General features: G+C 31.9%; 2 protein-coding genes across 7 annotated transcripts in view; both read left to right on the top strand.

The window, feature by feature from the left end:
* Positions 1-1027, top strand: part of LOC143233305 (protein DDI1 homolog 2-like) — a 51401-nt gene extending 50374 nt beyond the window's left edge. For all 4 annotated transcript variants that reach the window (XM_076469437.1, XM_076469435.1, XM_076469436.1 and 1 more), the window contains 2 exons: positions 50-248; positions 513-1027. In XM_076469437.1, the coding sequence (XP_076325552.1) occupies positions 50-248; positions 513-715 (402 nt within the window). In that variant the 3' untranslated portion in view covers positions 716-1027. The remainder of the gene's footprint in view (positions 1-49; positions 249-512) is intronic.
* A 9552-nt stretch (positions 1028-10579) lies between these two features.
* The window catches only part of LOC143233304 (methylenetetrahydrofolate reductase (NADPH)), a 28090-nt gene continuing 19188 nt past the window's right edge, over positions 10580-19481 (top strand). For 2 of the 3 annotated variants that reach the window (XM_076469431.1, XM_076469432.1), the window contains exons 1-4: positions 10580-10778; positions 15665-15938; positions 18211-18449; positions 18625-18738. In XM_076469431.1, the coding sequence (XP_076325546.1) occupies positions 15709-15938; positions 18211-18449; positions 18625-18738 (583 nt within the window). In that variant the 5' untranslated portion in view covers positions 10580-10778; positions 15665-15708. The remainder of the gene's footprint in view (positions 10779-15664; positions 15939-18210; positions 18450-18624; positions 18739-19481) is intronic. The other variant, XM_076469433.1, reaches the window with a different exon arrangement.

Here is a 19481-nt window from a genome sequence, read left to right as displayed (position 1 = left end):
TATGTTTAGCCTGTGAACTAATTTACCAAAACTTGGCTACATATTGTAGTGCTGTATAGATCTGAAAAGAAACAAGTTAGTGATTGGCACCACTGGGACTGAGACTCGCTTCCTTAGTGAGAGTGAGCTTCCAGAATGTGCAAGACTTCAGCTTCCACAGATTCCGATGCCTGGTAGTATTCTTCAGGAACAAGAAGACCAGCAGCTTGCTCAAGCACTGGCAAATTCTGCAAGAGAAGGTTTTAAAGGTAATGTCTTTTAGTAAATAAACTACTTTATTAACTGTCTTACAATTTGCAATTAGTACATGTGTAAAGTTGATTTTTACAGCAATAACAATTTATGCTATGTTTAGATGTCACTTGTACAGGTAAAATGTCAATTAATATATGGTAATTTTTTTACTGGCATGTGCACTCTCTGATAACAGGGTCTGAATTTGAAGTGTCTGTGCACTGTAGAGTCAACCATCATGTGTTTTTTTTCTTTTTGTTTTACTATTTCTAAAATAGTTTCAGGAAGCAGTAACCAAGATCACCCGTCCACGTCTATTACAAGTGCTCAGCCAATGAATGACTTTCCTGAAGAAAATATTCAGAAATTGATACAACTGGGATTTTCAAGAGAAAATGTTTTAAAAGCTCTACAAAGGTTTAATGGTGATGTAGATCAAGCAATGGCAGCACTTTTTGCTATGTCACTGAAGTTACCATAACTTTGGAAAGTATATTTTAAGTGCCTAACAGCTACATTACAAAATGTTTTTAAACTTAATCTGCAAAAGCTGTTTGGACTTAATCTTTAATTTTTATCATTTTGAAAAATGAATATAGTTCGTTTTGTTTTATCAAAATTCAAAGGTAGTTAGCTCAAATAAAAAATAAAAAGCTTGAGCATTGTATTTTGTAAGTTTATATTCTTAACAGAAGCTTCTGGCATTGTTGTATGTTTCTGTATATTGATATATGCATACATCTTTAGATGTGTGTATACAGTGCACAAAGAAAATAAAGGTTTCTGTTTTGGACTGATTAGTACTTGTTTCCATTTATCCCACCCTGGTGGCTCAGTGATAAGTCTGATGGCTTATAAAACTAAAAGTTTGGTTGCAATACTGTTGATGGTTAACTCTCTCAATACAGGCTTGCTCAGTTTCACCATGTGACCTCTTTGTACTTGTTTAAAGTCTTAATAGAATTAATACTTCTAACTTTCAATATAGTGTGTATATTTTCACAAAATGAGGCAGTCTTTCATGTACAAAGAATCATATTCTCTAATAAAGCATTTCTAACAAAATAAAGACTTGGCCATGAATATATTGTTTTGAATAGTGTGTGCAAAGTAAGTTTCATGTTAAAATAAAGTATTTTCCTCATCTGAAAAATCTCAAATGTCTTTTGTGTAATCCCTAAAACCTCCAAAATGCATTTCAAGCATTTTTTTGTAGTAAAACTTTGTAATTTATCTGTTATTTTCTCTACTTTATCTCAAAACAGAATCAGTCAATTTTACTGACCTTATAAACACCATCCACCAAAAAAAAAAAATTAATGAAATATAAATTAACCTTTCTGTCTTTCTAGAATGACTTCAAATTGTAACATGAAACTACATTCATTTATTCTAAGCAGCTCTTAAGTTCATAACAGTATACATTTAAAAAACTCATGATTATTTTAGAACAACAATTATTTTACCACAATTTTAAAAGTAAGTTTTTCCAGTCTCAAAAGTATAAAAAAAATACCAGTAGTTTACAATACAAGATTAAAATCAGTAAAACACCCAATGAGACTGGAAAACAGTCTCATATACTCTACATGATTCAAGGTACATCAGTGTATCATCTTCAGGAATGTAATGTTTTCAAAATATAACCCTTATTTACATGATAAAAAGGTCACCAATTTACATATTAAATAATTTCATGTCATCTACTGAAAACATTTCCATCAAATCTATCATTATTACTGAGTAATTTAAATTTACTTTTTCTATGTTTTATTATCTCAATAGATTCACATACATTTATACTAATTAAATTTTCAGGTTGTGATAAAATAATTTGTCCCCCTTCCAATTGAATTGTATGTTTAGTTTCACTGGTATGTACTGCTAAAGTGAAAATAGTAGTATTACTGTTTTTAACATTTCGTTTGTGTTAATTAATTCTGAATTTTCAATTTCTGTATATGTTTTATTATCTCAATAGATTCACATACATTTATACTAATTAAATTTTCAGGTTGTGATAAAATAACAGTTTGTCCCCCTTCCAATTGAATTGTATGTTTAGTTTCACTGGTATGTACTGCTAAAGTGAAAATAGTAGTATTACTGTTGTTAACATTTCTTTTGTGTTAATTAAATCTGAATTTTCAATTTCTTCTAGTTTGTCTAATGTAAGCAATTTTATATTCATATAGTATTATATATATATATATATACCAAATTTGTCCATGAAATCAATTTTATCTTTAAGTGTATTAAGAATTTGTCTAACTTTGATCAGTGATGACGAGAAAACCCACTTGTAGAGAAATGTATATGTAAAAACGGTTGGTTTGGGTTGTTCGCTCCTCTACATAAAAATATCTCAACCCAAACCAACTGTATGTACATATATATTTGGCTAACTTTGGTTTGTGTAAAAAAATTATTATTCTTTTATTTATTATTTTCATTATTTGACAGTATAAGCATGATATAAATGATAGTACCAAAAATTATTTTATACTTTTTTCAGCAGATGATTTTAACTTTATATTTTTATCCTCTTTCCTTAATTTCTTAACAGTACTATCAAAAATAGTAAATTAAAATCTCTTTCTACAGCTGTGTGCTTAATTGATAAAAACTCATTGTTAATATCATCCTGTTTACAACATAATTTTTGTATTTTATCTACATAAGAGTGAAAAACAGTAGTTTTTTTTGTTTTTTTTTAGATTTAGTGTGACAAGATTTTTTATGTGGTGGAATGATGTAGCAATATTTTAAAACAGCCTGAAACTGTTGAAGTATGAAAATTTATACATTTTCTACCCAGGCATCTCCTCACCTCTAATTTATTTACCAACCCTCCAAGAAGTATGAAATTTAATGTAAATTACTTATCATAATCTTGTCATCAGTCAGGCACAACATGACTTTTATAGCCTTTAATCTTATTTAGTTACAGAGCCATCAAATATAAAATCAGCCCTCTTGTCACCTCCTCTCACAAGCTGCCAATAATTCTCTCTGATATTTCATACTGTAATTTTTATAACCAAAAGAAAGCCATTGTTTTAATTTATCAAATGGCATTTTGTATTATGTTATTTTCTGTACAGAGAACTGTCTCTTTCATATTAATTTTGAGCTTTATTACCATGGAAATCACTTTGATAAGCTAAGCTGAATCTTTAATGATTCTTGTTGCACAGCTAGAAAGCCAGAAAAGTCGTGGTAGTTATGGAAAATTGCCTGCTTTTGCTTGTTACTATTCTGTGTTCTTTGTGCACTATTTAATTAAATAAAAATTATTTATTGCAGTAATACCATTAGTATAAAACATAGGGTTAAGTGTCTGTATTTTTTATATATTGTAAAAATAACTAAAATGTAAAAATTATAAACTTTTGTCTAACTAATATTTGCTCCATATAAGTGGTAAATAATTTTGCAAATGTTTAGCATACTTTATCCTATTGAATTACATAATTCAGAGGACAATAAAACAATAAAATTTAAGTATAAACAGATGTATTCTGTTACCAGTTTAAAACTATTTAGGATAAACAAATGTATTTTCTTCTTACAATTTAAAGTCCTTCTAGAAAGGAAAAGTGGTAATTTAGATTTATTTAGATTTTTGTTTGTTATGGTAGTGAAAACAGATAATATATTAAGTTTGACTGAAAACCACATTTGTAATTTATTTTGTAAGTTTCAGAATTATACATATGAAGGTTGAAATTTTTCAGATGAAGAAAAGTATTTTAATTTTAACATGAAAATCACTTTGCTTGAAGCTGTCAAAACAGACTCCATATATTCATGGAAAAGGTTTTAGGGAAAATACTATATTAAACATTCTGATTGTTTGCTTATAAATGACTTAATGGTTACTGAAAACTTTGAGAATTGTATGAATATACACAAAACATGTTAAAAGTTGTAGTATAGAAACTATGAAGGTAAGCTTGGGGTCACAAACTTGGTTGATTCCACTGTGCCCCTAGTGAGAAAGTTAATGTGCTCCACTCTTTCAGTTTTCAGTACATTATAAGTAACAGTCACTAGTAGTTCAGAATCAGATAGAAATCTTGTGGTGCTGCTGTCTTTCCTCTGGTTAGTAGTTTAAAATTAGGGACAAGTTGTACATGAATGTTACAGGTCTGTGACAAGTTATGTAGTCCATTTGTATAATGATGTTCCATTCTGGTTGAAGATTTAAATATGCCTGATCTTGGTTTTTATTTTGAGTATATAACACTGTAAAGATGTAAGTAACCACTGAAGAGCTAGCTAGATAACGTGTATTAAATAAAAACATCTAAAATGTGGACATAAGTGCAATGTTAATTATGTTTATAATTTGTTTTTTACCCTGCCTAGGAGCCTTTCCAGGCTAAATAAGAACCCAGCTGAAAAACGTGTGTGTGTGTGTGCACACATTGCCAACTTTTTGAAGTGATTATTACAGTATTTGAAAACACAAATATATATATAAGTAGAGGAAGAACTTTATATGCAAAAACAGCTTGTTTGGGTTGAGAAAATATTTTACATAGAAGAGTGAACAACGTTTTGACCTTCTTCAGTCATCGTCAGGTTTAGAAAATATTTTACATAGAAGAGCGAACAACGTTTCAACCTTCTTTGGTCATCGTCAGGTTCACAAAGTTACATCTTTCTTTTGTTGTTTTGCACTCAGTTGTGGAGATTATCAACATTGCCAAATACAAATAACACTATACCTCAGAAGCTGCATATTGCAGTGCCATTTCTGGGATTTCAAACTTTACAATTTCAGAACAGGAATTCCATTGGACAATTAAAATCTGAAGTTTTTTAAGAATCTCTGAATGGTTACAGTTTTCCATCTTTATAAGTATTATTCCACCACATTTTGTGTATGCTTGAGATTTCTCAAGGAATTACTTGATGAATAATAATTGGCTTATACCTCTTATCAGTTAAGGTACCATAAATTTCTTATAGATCTCCAACACCACTGGCTAAAATGTAGCCTATGCTTGTATTTATATCCCAGCATACTTTACAGCATATGTTGTAAGTTGGCCTCTCTACCACTGTCTAATCTGTTATTGATTTTGCTAAGTAAGTTGAACTTGAATACAACTGTGAATTTCATCCTTCTTAAACTTTGGTTGTCCCATCATCTAATGTTCAGTCCAAATTTTTAGGCAGTTAACTCTTATAAACATAGGTTTTATGAGCACTGTCATATGTTCAATCTAGTACAAGCTTCCATAGAATAGCCATTACTTAAGGTGACTTTTACTAAAGCTAACCAGGAAGGAGCCAGTTACATACATAAACAGAACAAGTGCATGAAAATTTGGAAAAATTACCCAAAGAAAGATAGTCTATGAATGTATGGCAGTGTAAAAATATATTAGATATCCTCGCACAGTTTTCTCCAACAGAAACATTATAGTGTTTTATGTTTAGGATAGATGTGGTCATTAAAAAAAAATTATTTTGTAGATTATTTGCAAAGGTATTCATGAAATATTGGGTATAACAAGCACCTGCACCAAAATGCAATTCACAAAAATGGGAAAAAGTTTCCCATTGATAGTATAAGTCATGTACATTACTTTCTACAAATTAAAATTTTGAAAATATTTTTTTTAGATAACACAACTTAGAAAAGCCTTCAAACACTTGCATTTTGTAAAATAAAAAAAGAGTACATTTACCACTAAATGGCAGATACAGTAAAGCAACTTGCAGGCACAAAATATTATGATATACGTGAAACGTACATTGTCCTCTAAACTTTACCAATAAAGCCCCAAGAAAAATAATGATTATATTTAACTGTAGTACATGATCATATTGCAGTTAAAGAAGAAGAAGAAAAAAATTTAACCATGTTGATCTAATCATCAAAATTGTTTATAATTAATGAATGAAATTCTCTTTCTTTCTATGAAGGCCCCTCTTCCAAAATAGTGGTAATTTATTTTTAAAAAAAGTTGTGAAAATAAGGTAGAATGGAATTTTCTTTGAAAACATAGCTGAAATGTACAACAGAAAATAAAATAACTTTGAATGTAGAAATAGTATTTTTATTATTAAAATAGTGATTTTTCTATGATGGTTTTATGTTCTTCATAAGAAAGTTATATTGTTCCTTAATGTTATTTTCATTAACTGTATTAATTGAACTGTTTAACATATACTTGTATAAATTTTTGGGGAGATAGGTTGGCGTAGTGGATAAAAACTGTAAATGGAAGAAAGCAGAAGGTTGTTATAAATTGAGTTAAACCATATTGGTTTAATGTCACGTGTAGTGTACTTCAACGTTAGGATCTTTGCTCTTTTTGATTTACGTAGGTGAAGGAATGGTTGGTAGATTATTTAAATTTTCTGATGAAATTAAAGTTTCAAATATTGTTGGCTTTGATGAGGTTGTTACTGTTTTACAAAAAGATTTGGATTGTTAAGTTAGAGAAATAAATGGGTTTTAATTATAATGTATGCAAAGTAATGCATGTTGGGTATCATAATGTCAGTTTTGAGTATAATTTTTGTTGGGAATAATCTTCACAGTGTTATGTAAAAAAATGCAAAAACTTAAGTATTTTGGTTAATAAGTCTTTAGCAATTTAAGCAATATGCTGTTGCTAGTGGCAAGACAACTATGATTTTAGGTTGACTCTTCAGAAGTATTGAATACAAGTCTAAAGACTTGACACCATTGATTAGGCTGCATTTGGAGTACTATGTTCACTCTTGGGCTTCACATTATTGAAAGAACATCAAAGGGTCTAGAAGAGGGCTTGTAAGGCTGATACCTGGAATGAAATGGTTGTTATGCAAGAAGAGGTTAAGATCTCTGAAATTGTTTTATCTTGAAAACAGAATTAGAAGGTTTCTGATTGAGGTGTTTAAGAACGTTAAGAAAATTTATTGTGTTGATGTATCTTTTTGCATGTGTATTGATGAAAATGGTAAGACTAGATGACACAAATATAACTTTTGAGGGTAGGAATCCTTTTCATCTAAAACAGCTTTATTTTTCTAACATATGGTTGGCTTTTGGAACAGCTTGTCTATGGATATAGTAGATAATTTGGTTTAAAAGGGTTTAAGAGACATCTTGATAACTATTTGAATCATAAAAGCTGGATTTGAGTATTTTTTGTTTTTAAGTATTTCATTGAATTTTAATTTCAATTAATTTAATTTAAGATGATGGTCTAGATGGGCCAAAGGTCTCTTGTTGTCCTGTAGTCTGATTTCCTCAAGACTTCTGTTACATGAACAGAAATAAAAAAAGTTTTTAAAGACTAAATATGTAATTCTATAATATATTTAAATACATTATGTTAATATAACTTGTGCTTTATAGAAATGACTATACACTGATAAACCTTTGCTGAGGAAATCGTCCCCAGCTAGTACAGTGGTAAGTCTACAGATTTATAATGCTAAAATCAGGGGTTTATTTCCTTTCAGTGGACTCAGAAGATAGCCCAATGTGGCTTTGCTATAAGAAAAATGCACACATGCTAAGGAAATCAATACGAAAATATTATTCCTTATAAAATACAGAAAACTACTATACACTGCATAAACTTTGTGATAATTATTCTATCAATGCCAGAATAGAAATATGTGAAGTATTTTGTATTTTAGACATTTTTTGGCCTTTAGGAAGAATTAGAACATTAGTATTAAATTAAAAGGAAACCTGTTATCACAAATCTATTTTTAACCTTAAATGCAAATATCTAGCTGTTAATCATGTTATTTTTAGAACCCTGACAAATTATGACTATATCTTTTTCCAAGTCTGTTGAGACATTTTTGTACGTTTTCATGTTTTCAGTTAGCATTCTTGTAGTTATTTGATGTTATCAGCTATACCTTGGATTAATCTTTGCCTTTATATCAGTCTATATCTTAAACATACTTGTTCAGAATATTGTTTCACTTCAGCACGCATGTGAGCCATACTTAAAACTAGGATGATATATAGGTTAGCACCAGTTAATATAAACATGAATGTCATTTCTCCTCTCCAGATTTTAGTAGTTCTAGAGAAACCTATAAACTGGTAACTCATAGGAATATAACTAAAAAAAAAAAACAACTATAATTCTCTGAGTAAATAATTGTTTTGCCCTTGTTGCCCTAAAATATATTTATATTAAGTCTCTTGTATTAGTCGAATTTCTTTCCAATCTAGCTGTAGTTATAACGTTTCTATTTTTATTGTATGGTAACTTCATTTTTATTTCCTCGACACCAATTCGAACACCAGAACTTTAGGACGCAAGACAAGTGTTTGGCCTGTCATGGACAAGCGCGTAAGGCGTGCGACTCGTAATCCGAGGGTCGCGGGTTCGCGTCGCGCGAAACATGCTCGCCGTCCCAGCCGTCGGGGTGTATAATGTTACGGTCAATCCCACTGTTCGTTGGTAAAAGAGTAGCCCAAGAGTTGGTGGTGCATGGTGATGACTAGCTGCCTTCCCTCTAGTCTTACACTGCTAAATTAGGGACGGCTAGCACAGATAGCCCTCGAGTAGCTTTGTGCGAAATTCCAAAACAAACAAACAGACAAGTGTTCTACCAACTGTAGTGAAAGGTTAGCCTCTAAGCACTTGATAGTAAAGTGATATTTTTAACTTAAACTATCACATTAGCTTTGCCAGCTAAGAAATAAGGTTTGGAATAAGTTATAAAAACAAATTATCTCTTCTAGCTTTCTCTGTTACGTACGGTACTGCCCTAGCATTGATATGATGTTTACGAATAAAAAAAAATGTGTTTATGTCTTTACCTTTCAGGGATCCCTGGTAAATGTATTACTTATTTTGCATTGTGTTCTTTTAATTGGAATGACTACAATAAATTAATTGTTTTATAGAATTACCTAACTTCTCAAGATACCTCTAAAGAAATATATCGGTCCCGGTGTTCCCAAGTGGTTTGCGTTTCCATACCGGCTTGTGTAACGCGCTTGATATTCTGGGCCTGTGGCTGCCCTTTAAACGGTCAACCCCAACTATTCGGTTGCACAATAGTTGGCGGCAGGTATCGTCACTAACTGCTTTTCTCTAGCCAACCAGTTCGAAATTAGGAAAGACTCAATTCATCATTTGGAAAGGAGTCTTAAAATGTGTGTTGTATTTGAAACTACTCGAGTCATTTTTTATATCTTATAACCATATGTATAAAGCTTAGTTCGTTAATCACTGAGAAAAAACAAATTCACTTGAAACTACAGTATTTAAATATCAGTAGCACGAGTTTATGATACGTTGTAGGTTGATTTGCTTAAAAACATTAATCTCGTAAAGATATTTAGAAAATGGGAGTACCCAAACCTCCGGTACGATAAACATATCCCCTTCTACCAGTGGATTGATAGAGCAGATAAAGGCATCTAGTGTTCAAACATATGCCTAATTTTTATAATGCGTATTTGACTAAATGCTTTAGACTATGATTAGATTCAGCGCAGTGTTAATAGTGTGTATGTTACTTGACCTTAAGAACGTCCATTCTAGCAGCTTCAAAAGTCATCCAAAAATGTCTAGAAAGATGTAACCAATTAAAAATGCGTTTCAAATATGTTCACTCAAGGAATATATATATATATATATTTAAACAGATATGGACTTGTGATTTATAATGTATGCCAAACCTGTAATGTGTTGATTCAATTGGTTTCCTAGAAGAAACGTATTCACTGACAGATAAATAAATTTATTTAATAAACATTATTTTTCTTTTACTTCACTATAAACATTTAGACAATGACATAAAAGTTTAAGGTATTGGAATTGTTATAATTATATTCACTGTTTACTTTTTTTTTTTTTGGAGTATACACACCTAATACTGAAAACAAATTCAGGATGTGCGTTTTGGAGTTTGATATATGTTTTTGCTGTTTTTCAAAATGATATAAAGTAGGGAATACAACCAAAAATATCAAAGTAATTCCATTCTGCATCTTTAATGTTAAATGAGAGAAATTCGTTCATTTAAGTTTATATGTGTTGATTATGTAAATTTTTCTTCATGATGTATACTACAGCTTTACCAAAGAATATTTAATACTCAAAAGGTTAGCACTTACATTTTAAAAACTATAAAAAATGCACTGGGTAATTTCTTTAATTAAAGGTTCATCATGAAAAAAAAATCATGATAAATTAATTTATTTGAACGATTAGTGTTTATTTCAAGCATTAAACTTTAATTTTTATTTCCCGTATAAATTTTACTTACTGTACAAATTGTTTTGATTTGTGTTATTCAGCACAGAAAATCAATCAACAAACCGTTGGTGTGGAAAATCCCCACCAATGAAATGCTCTTCCATGGCGGTGGGAAAGGGGAAGGGGGGTTATGGAAAACTTCGTTTGCAATATAAGCAGCCGCACAGTATATTCTGTCATTTGTGTTGGCTGGTGGTGATGTGACAAGAGGTTGAAAAGTAATGAGAGTGTAATATCGAAACGCAATCGGAAATACGGACGTCAGTGTTTCTCCAAAGTTATCGGCAAAATTTTATAAAGGTAATTAACATTGCTTTGCAAGAATAAATAGTTATTTACTGAATAATAAATTACTGTTTTGTTAAACAAGACAATCGGATAGAGATATTTTAAGCAATTATTTAATTAATTGTGGCAGTAACAGTATTTACTGTTAAACACTGAAATAAATGAGTGTTTTTATATGAGAAAGTTTGTAAATATGAATTTTGTGTCGCGTTCAACATATAATAAAAATCTTACGCTTCACCCAGTATCAGTGAATGTTTGTCAACTGCGTATGCTTTGAAAAAGTTGATTTTTTTTTTTTTAACCAGGATAGTTGAACCTGGCTTCATTTGAAGAGGGGGAGATAAAGTAAAATATATGCCGATATCAGATAGAGATTTATTTCATAAAGAAAGTTATTGTGGTTATAAACTATATATCATTGAAGGTGTGTAAAATATATAATAAAAAATAGGGAAGACACGAAAATTTTACCTCTAATAATAATATTGACATAATCGTTACGGTCTTAAAAGGGTATGTGAAATGTCCATCTCGGGCGATAAAGCAGTAGGCACACTTGATCACTCCTTTATTTAAATGAAAAAATGCAACCAACAAATCATAAGGCTGTACAGTCACTTTTCATTGACATGGAGCAAGAAAACAAAACATTACTTGTTAAAATCATATTCTTTACATTAAGTATATAAGATAATTTTGAAAATTAAGCAATGTTTTTTTTTTTATAGTGTATTCACAAATATATAGATAACAACTAACTGCATTTTGCCTTTAGTTTTTAACATCAATTTACTTACTTTTATTTTTAAGTGTAATTACAGAATACATTTGTCCTTTAAGTTGATATCAGTAATTCAGTTTTTCTTACTAACTTGTATGTGCAACTTTCCAGCTTGTATTTTTGATCAATGTACATTAATCATTTTAATTTTGTAGAATGTTATATTTCCTTTCTTCTTGTTATGGGGATCACTTTATCTCTCTTTCCTTCTTGTTTTGATTGTTTAATTTATCTCCCAGTTGTATATGCTTTTGTTGATCTCTCTCATTTTTCCTCCAAGTTTTTTTTTACAAACTTTTCTCTTTAAGTCCAGCTTAGTTTTGTCTCTGTTTGTATCTTGCTTTTATAGATTACTTTGTTTCTCTTTTTTTTTTTGTATTGGATACTTCTCTGTGTCCAACTTATTTCATTAGTTCATTTACCATTATTTCCAAATTCTTTGACAGCCCAGTATGTTTCTCTTTTTGTATAGGTTAGCATTTCTGTCATTAATATTTTGTAGACCAATTTCTCTTTTTTTGTTTAAATCACTTTGTTTCTACCAGCATATTATTTTAAGCCAGATTAGCTGTCTTCCTTCAAGCTGTTTAGTCTATTTTTAAAGATCAATTTCCATTCAGTGGATCCTACTTTTTTTTGTGGACTAGTTTAACGTCCAGCCTCACTGATTTTGTAAAACACCTTGGCCCTCAATTAGTCCACCCTGTTTTGTGTACAGTAGTTTGGCCCTCAGCATGTTCAACATGTTCTGTATAGACTAGCTTGACCCTAAACCTGTCCAACTTGTTTTGTGTTGACTAGCTTGGTTCTCAACCTGTCTTAGTAGAGCAGCTTGGTTCTCAACTTGTCCAAATTGTTCTGTGTAGCCTAGCTAGGCTCTCTCAACCTGTTTTGTGCAGACTAGCTTGGTTCTCTCAACCTGTACAACCTGTTTTGTGCAGACTAGCAGCCCTCTCAACCTGTTTTGTGCGGACCAGCTTGGCTCTCTCAACTTGTCCAGATTATTCTCTTTGACTGGCATAGCTCTCAACCTGTCTTAGTAGAGCAGCTTGGTTCTCAACTTGTCCAAATTGTTCTGTGTAGCCTAGCTAGGCTCTCTCAACCTGTTTTGTGCAGACTAGCTTGGTTCTCTCAACCTGTACAACCTGTTTTGTGCAGACTAGCTTGGCCCTCTCAACCAGTTTTGTGCGGACCAGCTTGGCTCTCTCAACTTGTCCAGATTATTCTCTTTGACTGGCTTAGCTCTCAACCTGTCCAACTTTTTATTATAGATTAGTTTAATCTTCAGCCTCTCTATTTCTGTAAAACACCTAGGCCCTTAATGTGTCCAACCTGTTCTGTGTAGAGGAGCTTGGCTCTCTCAACCTGTTTTGTGCAGACTAGCTTGGCTCTCTCAACCTGTCCAACTTTTTATTATAGATTAGTTTAATCTTCAGCCTCTCTATTGCTGTAAAACATCTTGGCCCTCAATGTGTCCAACCAGTTCTGTGTAGAGGAGCTTGGCTCTGAACCTCTCTACTTTTGTAGCTTGGCTCTCTCAACCTGTTTTGTGCAGACTAGCTTGGCTCTCTCAACCTGTCCAACTTTTTATTATAGATTAGTTTAATCTTCAGCCTCTCTATTTCTGTAAAACATCTTGGCCCTCAATGTGTCCAACCAGTTCTGTGTACAGGAGCTTGGCTCTGAACCTCTCTACTTTTGTAGCTTGGCTCTCTCAACCTGTTTTGTGCAGACTAGCTTGGCTCTCTCAACCTGTTTTGTGCAGACTAGCTTGGCTCTCTCAACCTGTTTTGTGCAGACTAGCTTGGCCCTCTCAACCTGTTGTGTGCAGACTAGCTTGGCCCTCTCAACCTGTTGTGTGCAGACTAGCTTGGCCCTCTCAACCTGTTGTGTGCAGACTAGCTTGGCCCTCTCAACCTGTTTTGTGCAGACTAGCTTGGCTCTCAACCTGTCCAACTTTTTATCATAGATTAGTTTAATCTTCAGCCTCTATTTCTGTAAAACATCTTGGCCCTCAATGTGTCCAACCTGTTTTGTGTAGAGGAGCTTGGCTCTGAACCTCTCTACTTTTGTAGCTTGGCTCTCTCAACCTGTTTTGTGCAGACTAGCTTGGCTCTCTCAACCTGTTTTGTGCAGACTAGCTTGGCTCTCTCAACCTGTCCAACTTTTTATTATAGATTAGTTTAATCTTCAGCCTCTCTATTTCTGTAAAACATCTTGGCCCTCAATGTGTCCAACCTGTTCTGTGTAGAGGAGCTTGGCTCTGAACCTCTACTTTTGTAGCTTGGCTCTCTCAACCTGTTTTGTGCAGACTAGCTTGGCCCTCTCAACCTGTCCAACTTTTTATTATAGATTAGTTTAATCTTCAGCCTCTCTATTTCTGTAAAACATCTTGGCCCTCAATGTGTCCAACCTGTTCTGTGTAGAGGAGCTTGGCTCTGAACCTCTCTACTTTTGTAGCTTGGCTCTCTCAACCTGTTTTTTGGGACTAGCTTGGCTCTCTCAACCTGTTCTTTCTTGGACTAGCTTGGCTCTCTCAACCTGTTCTTTGGGGACTAGCTTGGCTCTCTCAACCTGTTCTTTGCTGGACTAGCTTGGCTCTATCAACCTGTTCTTGGCAGACTAGCTTGGCTCTATCAACCTGTTCTTGGCAGACTAGCTTGGCTCTCTCAACCTGTTCTTTAAAACTAGCTTGGCTCTCTCAACCTGTTCTTTGCGGACTAGCTTGGCTCTCTCAACCTGTTCTTTGCGGACTAGCTTGGCTCTCTCAACCTGTTCTTTGCGGACTAGCTTGGCTCTCTCAACCTGTTCTTTGCAGACTAGCTTGGCTCTCTCAACCTGTTCTTTGCAGACTAGCTTGGCTCTCTCAACTTATCCAAATTATTCTGTTTGATTAGCTTAGCTCTCAACCTGTCCAACTTTTTATTATAGATTAGTTTAATCTTCAGCCTCTCTATTTCTGTAAAACATCTTGGCCCTCAATGTGTCCAACCTGTTCTGTGTAGAGGAGCTTGGCTCTGAACCTCTCTAGTTTTGTAGCTTGGCTCTCTCAATCTGTTTTTTGCGGACTAGCTTGGCTCTCTCAACCTGTTCTTTGTGGACTAGCTTGGCTCTCTCAACCTGTTTTTTGCTGGACTAGCTTGGCTCTCTCAACTTGTCCAGATTATTCTGTTTGACTAGCTTGGCTCTCAACCTGTCCAGCTTTTTATTATAGATTAGTTTAATCTTCAGCCTCTATTTCTGTAAAACATCTTGGCCCTCAATATGTCCAACCTGTTCTGTGTAGAGGAGCTTGGCTCTGAACCTCTCTAGTTTAGTAGCTTGGATCTCAACCTGTACAACTTTTGTCTTTTTTTTTTGTAAAATGGCTTGGTCCTCAATCTGTCCAACCTGTTCTGTGTAGATTAGCTTGGTTCTCAACCTATCTTAGTAGAGCAACTTGCTCCCAACCTGATTTATTTGGACTAGTTTTACTCTCAATCTGTTCAACCTGTTCTGTGTAGAGGAGCTTGGCTCTCGACCTGTCTGACCTTTTTTGAATTTTTAGGTTAATTTTTTTCTCAAATATTCCACTTTGTTTAGCTTATAACCTTAGAAAATACAGAGAAATCACCAGAAAATCACGTTTACGATGATATATTATCCATAGTAGATGACAACAGTACTACTGTAGTGAGTCATAGGTACAATATATTATTCATAATAGTTGATAGTAAAGAGTTAAATGTGCAATATACTATTTATAGTAGATGATATTAATAATACCTTAGGGCATTATTGACAAAGTAACATATAGCATAGATTACTTGTATATTAGAAAAAAAACAGCATTTCTAGAAAGCACAACATCTTGAATACATGTTTTGATCTCAATAAGATGCATAATAATAGATAATCAAATTTTTGTAATAAGGGAGAAAAGTATTGAAGAAATAATTCATGATACATAATCAGTAAAACTTGAAATTAAAACTCAGCAAAACCATCAGTTAATTCAGTCGTATTATTTAATTTTTATAAAATATATGAAAAGTTATAATTTTAGTTACAACTTAATAATAAAATTTGGCATTCTGATGGTTGGTTTCAGTTTTTTTTATTTATGTAATTTCAGATGCTAATGACTGTCTTCTAAGTTCTTCTGATTCACTGTAAAATATGGTTCACAATGATAATGACAGTGACCTGTCCTGCACACCAGCAGACAGTGCTTGTAGCAGTGAGGGATCCTCTCCTTTAATATCCAGATCTCAATCTCCTATTTCATTTGGAGCTTACACATCACTTATTGACCGTATTAATCATCGAATTGAATCAGGGGATAAGTTTTTTTCTCTAGAATTCTTCCCTCCACGGACTAAGAATGGAGCTGTTAATTTGTTGGCAAGGTAACAGACTGTTTCCAATGATGTATATTAGAGTAATAAATCAGAAGAACCAGTACTGGATTTTATGTGCAGGAAGTAAATTTTGATGATTTCTGCATCTTTTTTATTTAGAAATGGAAGTTTTTATTGTAGTTGCTAATTAGTGCATTTGTGAATATTGTTATTTTTTATTTATGAATTAATAGATCTCAAAGCAAGTGTTTTTGATACAGATACCAAATAGTACATGAATAGGGTTATACAAATTCATATCAATACTTGGTTTTTGTGGCAATCTAGTTGTAAGTTGTGTTATTTCAAGTAAATAAAATATTTTAATCTTAGCTAAATCACAACAATTTTCAAGTAAAAAAATTATTTAGAATTGTTATTTGTAAAGAAAATTAGATGAGACAAATATTCTTGTATTTCTGTGTAGTTTAAAGGTATCTCACCTGTAAACAACACACCTGTTGAATTTTTGTATACTTTTTCTGCCCATCCCAACCACAGGTTTATATTATCATTCATTGAGAATATGTTTACCCACGTTTTATTTCTTGTGTGAATCTCCTTTTTTTTTACATTGATTTTACTGTTGAAGCTTCTTGTTCTCACCCCTTTATAAATAACAACTGAAAATATTAGCTTTAAAGATAGTTACAGGCAATGTGAGAATACTGTTGGACAGAGTAGATTATAAACAGTTTAAATCAATGTGAATGAATAAAGTGGAATGAAAAGTAATTTATGGATTCGTGGGATAGTGACATAAACTTGCTTCTTCAGGAAGAGACATAGAATGTAATGGAATGTTCAGAAGACTTAGGAACACACCACAGATCTGAATTTATTATAGTTTCTTAAGATGATGTTTTTGTGTTAAAAGCTGTGGGAATTTTATTCTACTGTGTGGCAAGAAAACAAATTTAGTTAAATGTAATAAGTATGGTAGATGAAGGCAGAACGTACCAATTGTTCAAATTCTCTTTTAATGAACATAATTAATAAGTTTACTATATTTGCACAATGAACATAAATAAAAGATCTTATTATTTATGTAAAAGAAACTATATTTGTTTATAAATTGATCTCAATAAACAATATTGTTAGCAGTAACATTGTTACTTTGCATGACTTAACAATATATCAGGGATGTTTATAAATGGTGTAATCAGTTTCTGGTATTTTCTTATGGTTGTTAACCATAATTGTTACAGATGATGTAGTTGCTAAAATAATGTTATTATCTAGTATGCTAACATTAATTACATATAAAATAAGTGGATGTTTATAGTAAAAAATACAGAAAAATGAAACCTCTAGATGAAGGGAAGTGTTTTTAATGTGTTTTATAAAACATTTTAAAAATCTCATGAAGTGAAAAGAGATAGAAAATTCAAATCAAATTATATTAATTTTTTCTTAAGTCAAAATTATATACTGTTTATTAAATTTGTTTTAACTGTCATGCTTTTTGGTTAAGTGTTTGCACTATGAGAAGTAAACAATCAATGGATATCAGTGACACCTCTCCATTCCAAAAGTTCTGTGTGTATTAATCATCAGAATATGACCAACTTCATGTTGTGTATTTTAAGTGTGTAAAAATGTTTAAATAATTATTCATTATTTTCTTTTATTGCCAACTATTTAACTAAATATATACTAAAGTAAAGTTTATAGTAATCAGACTGAACAAATTGTTTAACATTATTTAATTGTTAGTTATTTTTGTAGTGTTTAAAGCCTATGCTCTAACTAGCTATATTTTAATATATACTTGTTACTCAATTTTTAAACATACAATAAATCAAATGCTCCCAAAAGTATCTGTTGAAAAAAGTGAATTAATTAATACAATAGTAACCCAGTTTTAACTATTCACACTGGACTATTTTAATAAATATATTTCAGTTATTGTCTTTCAAATTCTTGTATAATTTCCCAAAAGGATTAAACATATTCATGTCCATGATTTTAAATTCACATGAGATCAGAAATGATAAAGCTAGTTCCTACAACAGATGGACTTATCTTATTCATGTATGGTAATTTAACAGTAAGATAAGAAAGAGGATAATTTGTGTAAATATGAGGTTAACTGTCAGTTTTCTCAAGAGAATAAGTGAAAGGTAGACAGAATATCATTACTCTGAATAATTGTGATATTAAATAAATAGAAAACTTTAACAAATATATATTTGGTAAGCCAGTTAAAAAAAAGTAAATGAATCTAGTATTTTATAGTAATCATTTACTTAGGTTGACGGCCAGATTTTATGTTTTGTAGATTTGACAGAATGCATCGTGGAGCTCCACTGTTCTGTGATGTAACTTGGCATCCTGCTAGTAACCCATGCAGTGAATCAGAAACCTCTAGCATTACCATAGCTAGTGCAGCACTTAATTACTGTGGTTTGGACACAATGTTACACATTACTTGCTGCAACAGTACAAAAGAAGAGATAAATATCTATCTACGAAAAGCTAGAGACTTGGGAATTAAGAATATATTAGCTTTAAGAGGTGGTAAGTCAAAATTTTGATTGACTGTTACCAAATTAATATTCATATAAATACAAAGGAAAAAGTAACATAAGATGTGTAAGATTTTGTTAAATTATTTTTTCCAAATATAGTATGTAAAATAAAAATAGGAGAGAAACAAACACTAGGTGTAAAGGAAATCTTTAAATTGTTTCAGACCCTCCTATTAATGAGGACTGGGTGCCATCATCTAAGGAATTCAATTATGCTAGTGATCTTGTTCGTTACATTCGGGAGACTTTTGGGAATTACTTTGTAATTGGTGTGGCAGGTAGGAAATTATATTGATTCTTGAATGTATGACAGCATATTCCAAATATAGTGATTTACATTTTTGTTATTTAAATGAGTGTTTCACACTGAATTTTATGTTTGTATAAACAATATCTCGTAGTTGGCAAAAAACTTGAAGAGTTATTAAAACCATTTAAACAAAGCTCTGTCATTTCCTGTGCAAAATCATGTATGCAAGCTACTTGGTAAAGTAAAAATACAGAGTAATTGTTATATTGAACAAAAGTGGAATAAGTATATGAGCAGGTTTTATTTCATGTTGAGGCCTATTCTTGTACTTGTGTTAATACAGACTGCACCATGAGTTTTGAGCAGATATAGCAATAATGCTAGTGATTATAGAAGGCTAAAGTATGAAATGTTAAATTCGTCAAATATACATATAAGGAGTCTTATCAGACCAGTAAACAACTAATGAACTGTTATCTTTATATATGAAGCTCAGCTAAAGCTATTGTTAAATTATCATTGAATAGAGCATGTTAAAAGCTGTCTATTTTACTATAGAATCAGTACCTGTATGGGTGAAAGGAATCTAATAGAAATTCTAAACTTAAGAACAAACCATAGATCAATAAATGTTTTAAAAAATTATTTGTTTCCATTTGTGAACATATTTACTTTCACACCTAGAGGTGGAGAGAAGGTATCAGAGTCAGATCCATGTGTATTTCTGTGTGCTTACATTGTAAATTAATAGACCAATGTACATAAAATTGA

The sequence above is a fragment of the Tachypleus tridentatus genome, chromosome 12 (assembly GCF_004210375.1).
Source record: "Tachypleus tridentatus isolate NWPU-2018 chromosome 12, ASM421037v1, whole genome shotgun sequence".
NCBI lineage: Eukaryota > Metazoa > Arthropoda > Merostomata > Xiphosura > Limulidae > Tachypleus > Tachypleus tridentatus.
Note: the sequence above shows the minus strand (reverse complement) of the source record. Positions and strands in the feature narration are given on the sequence as shown.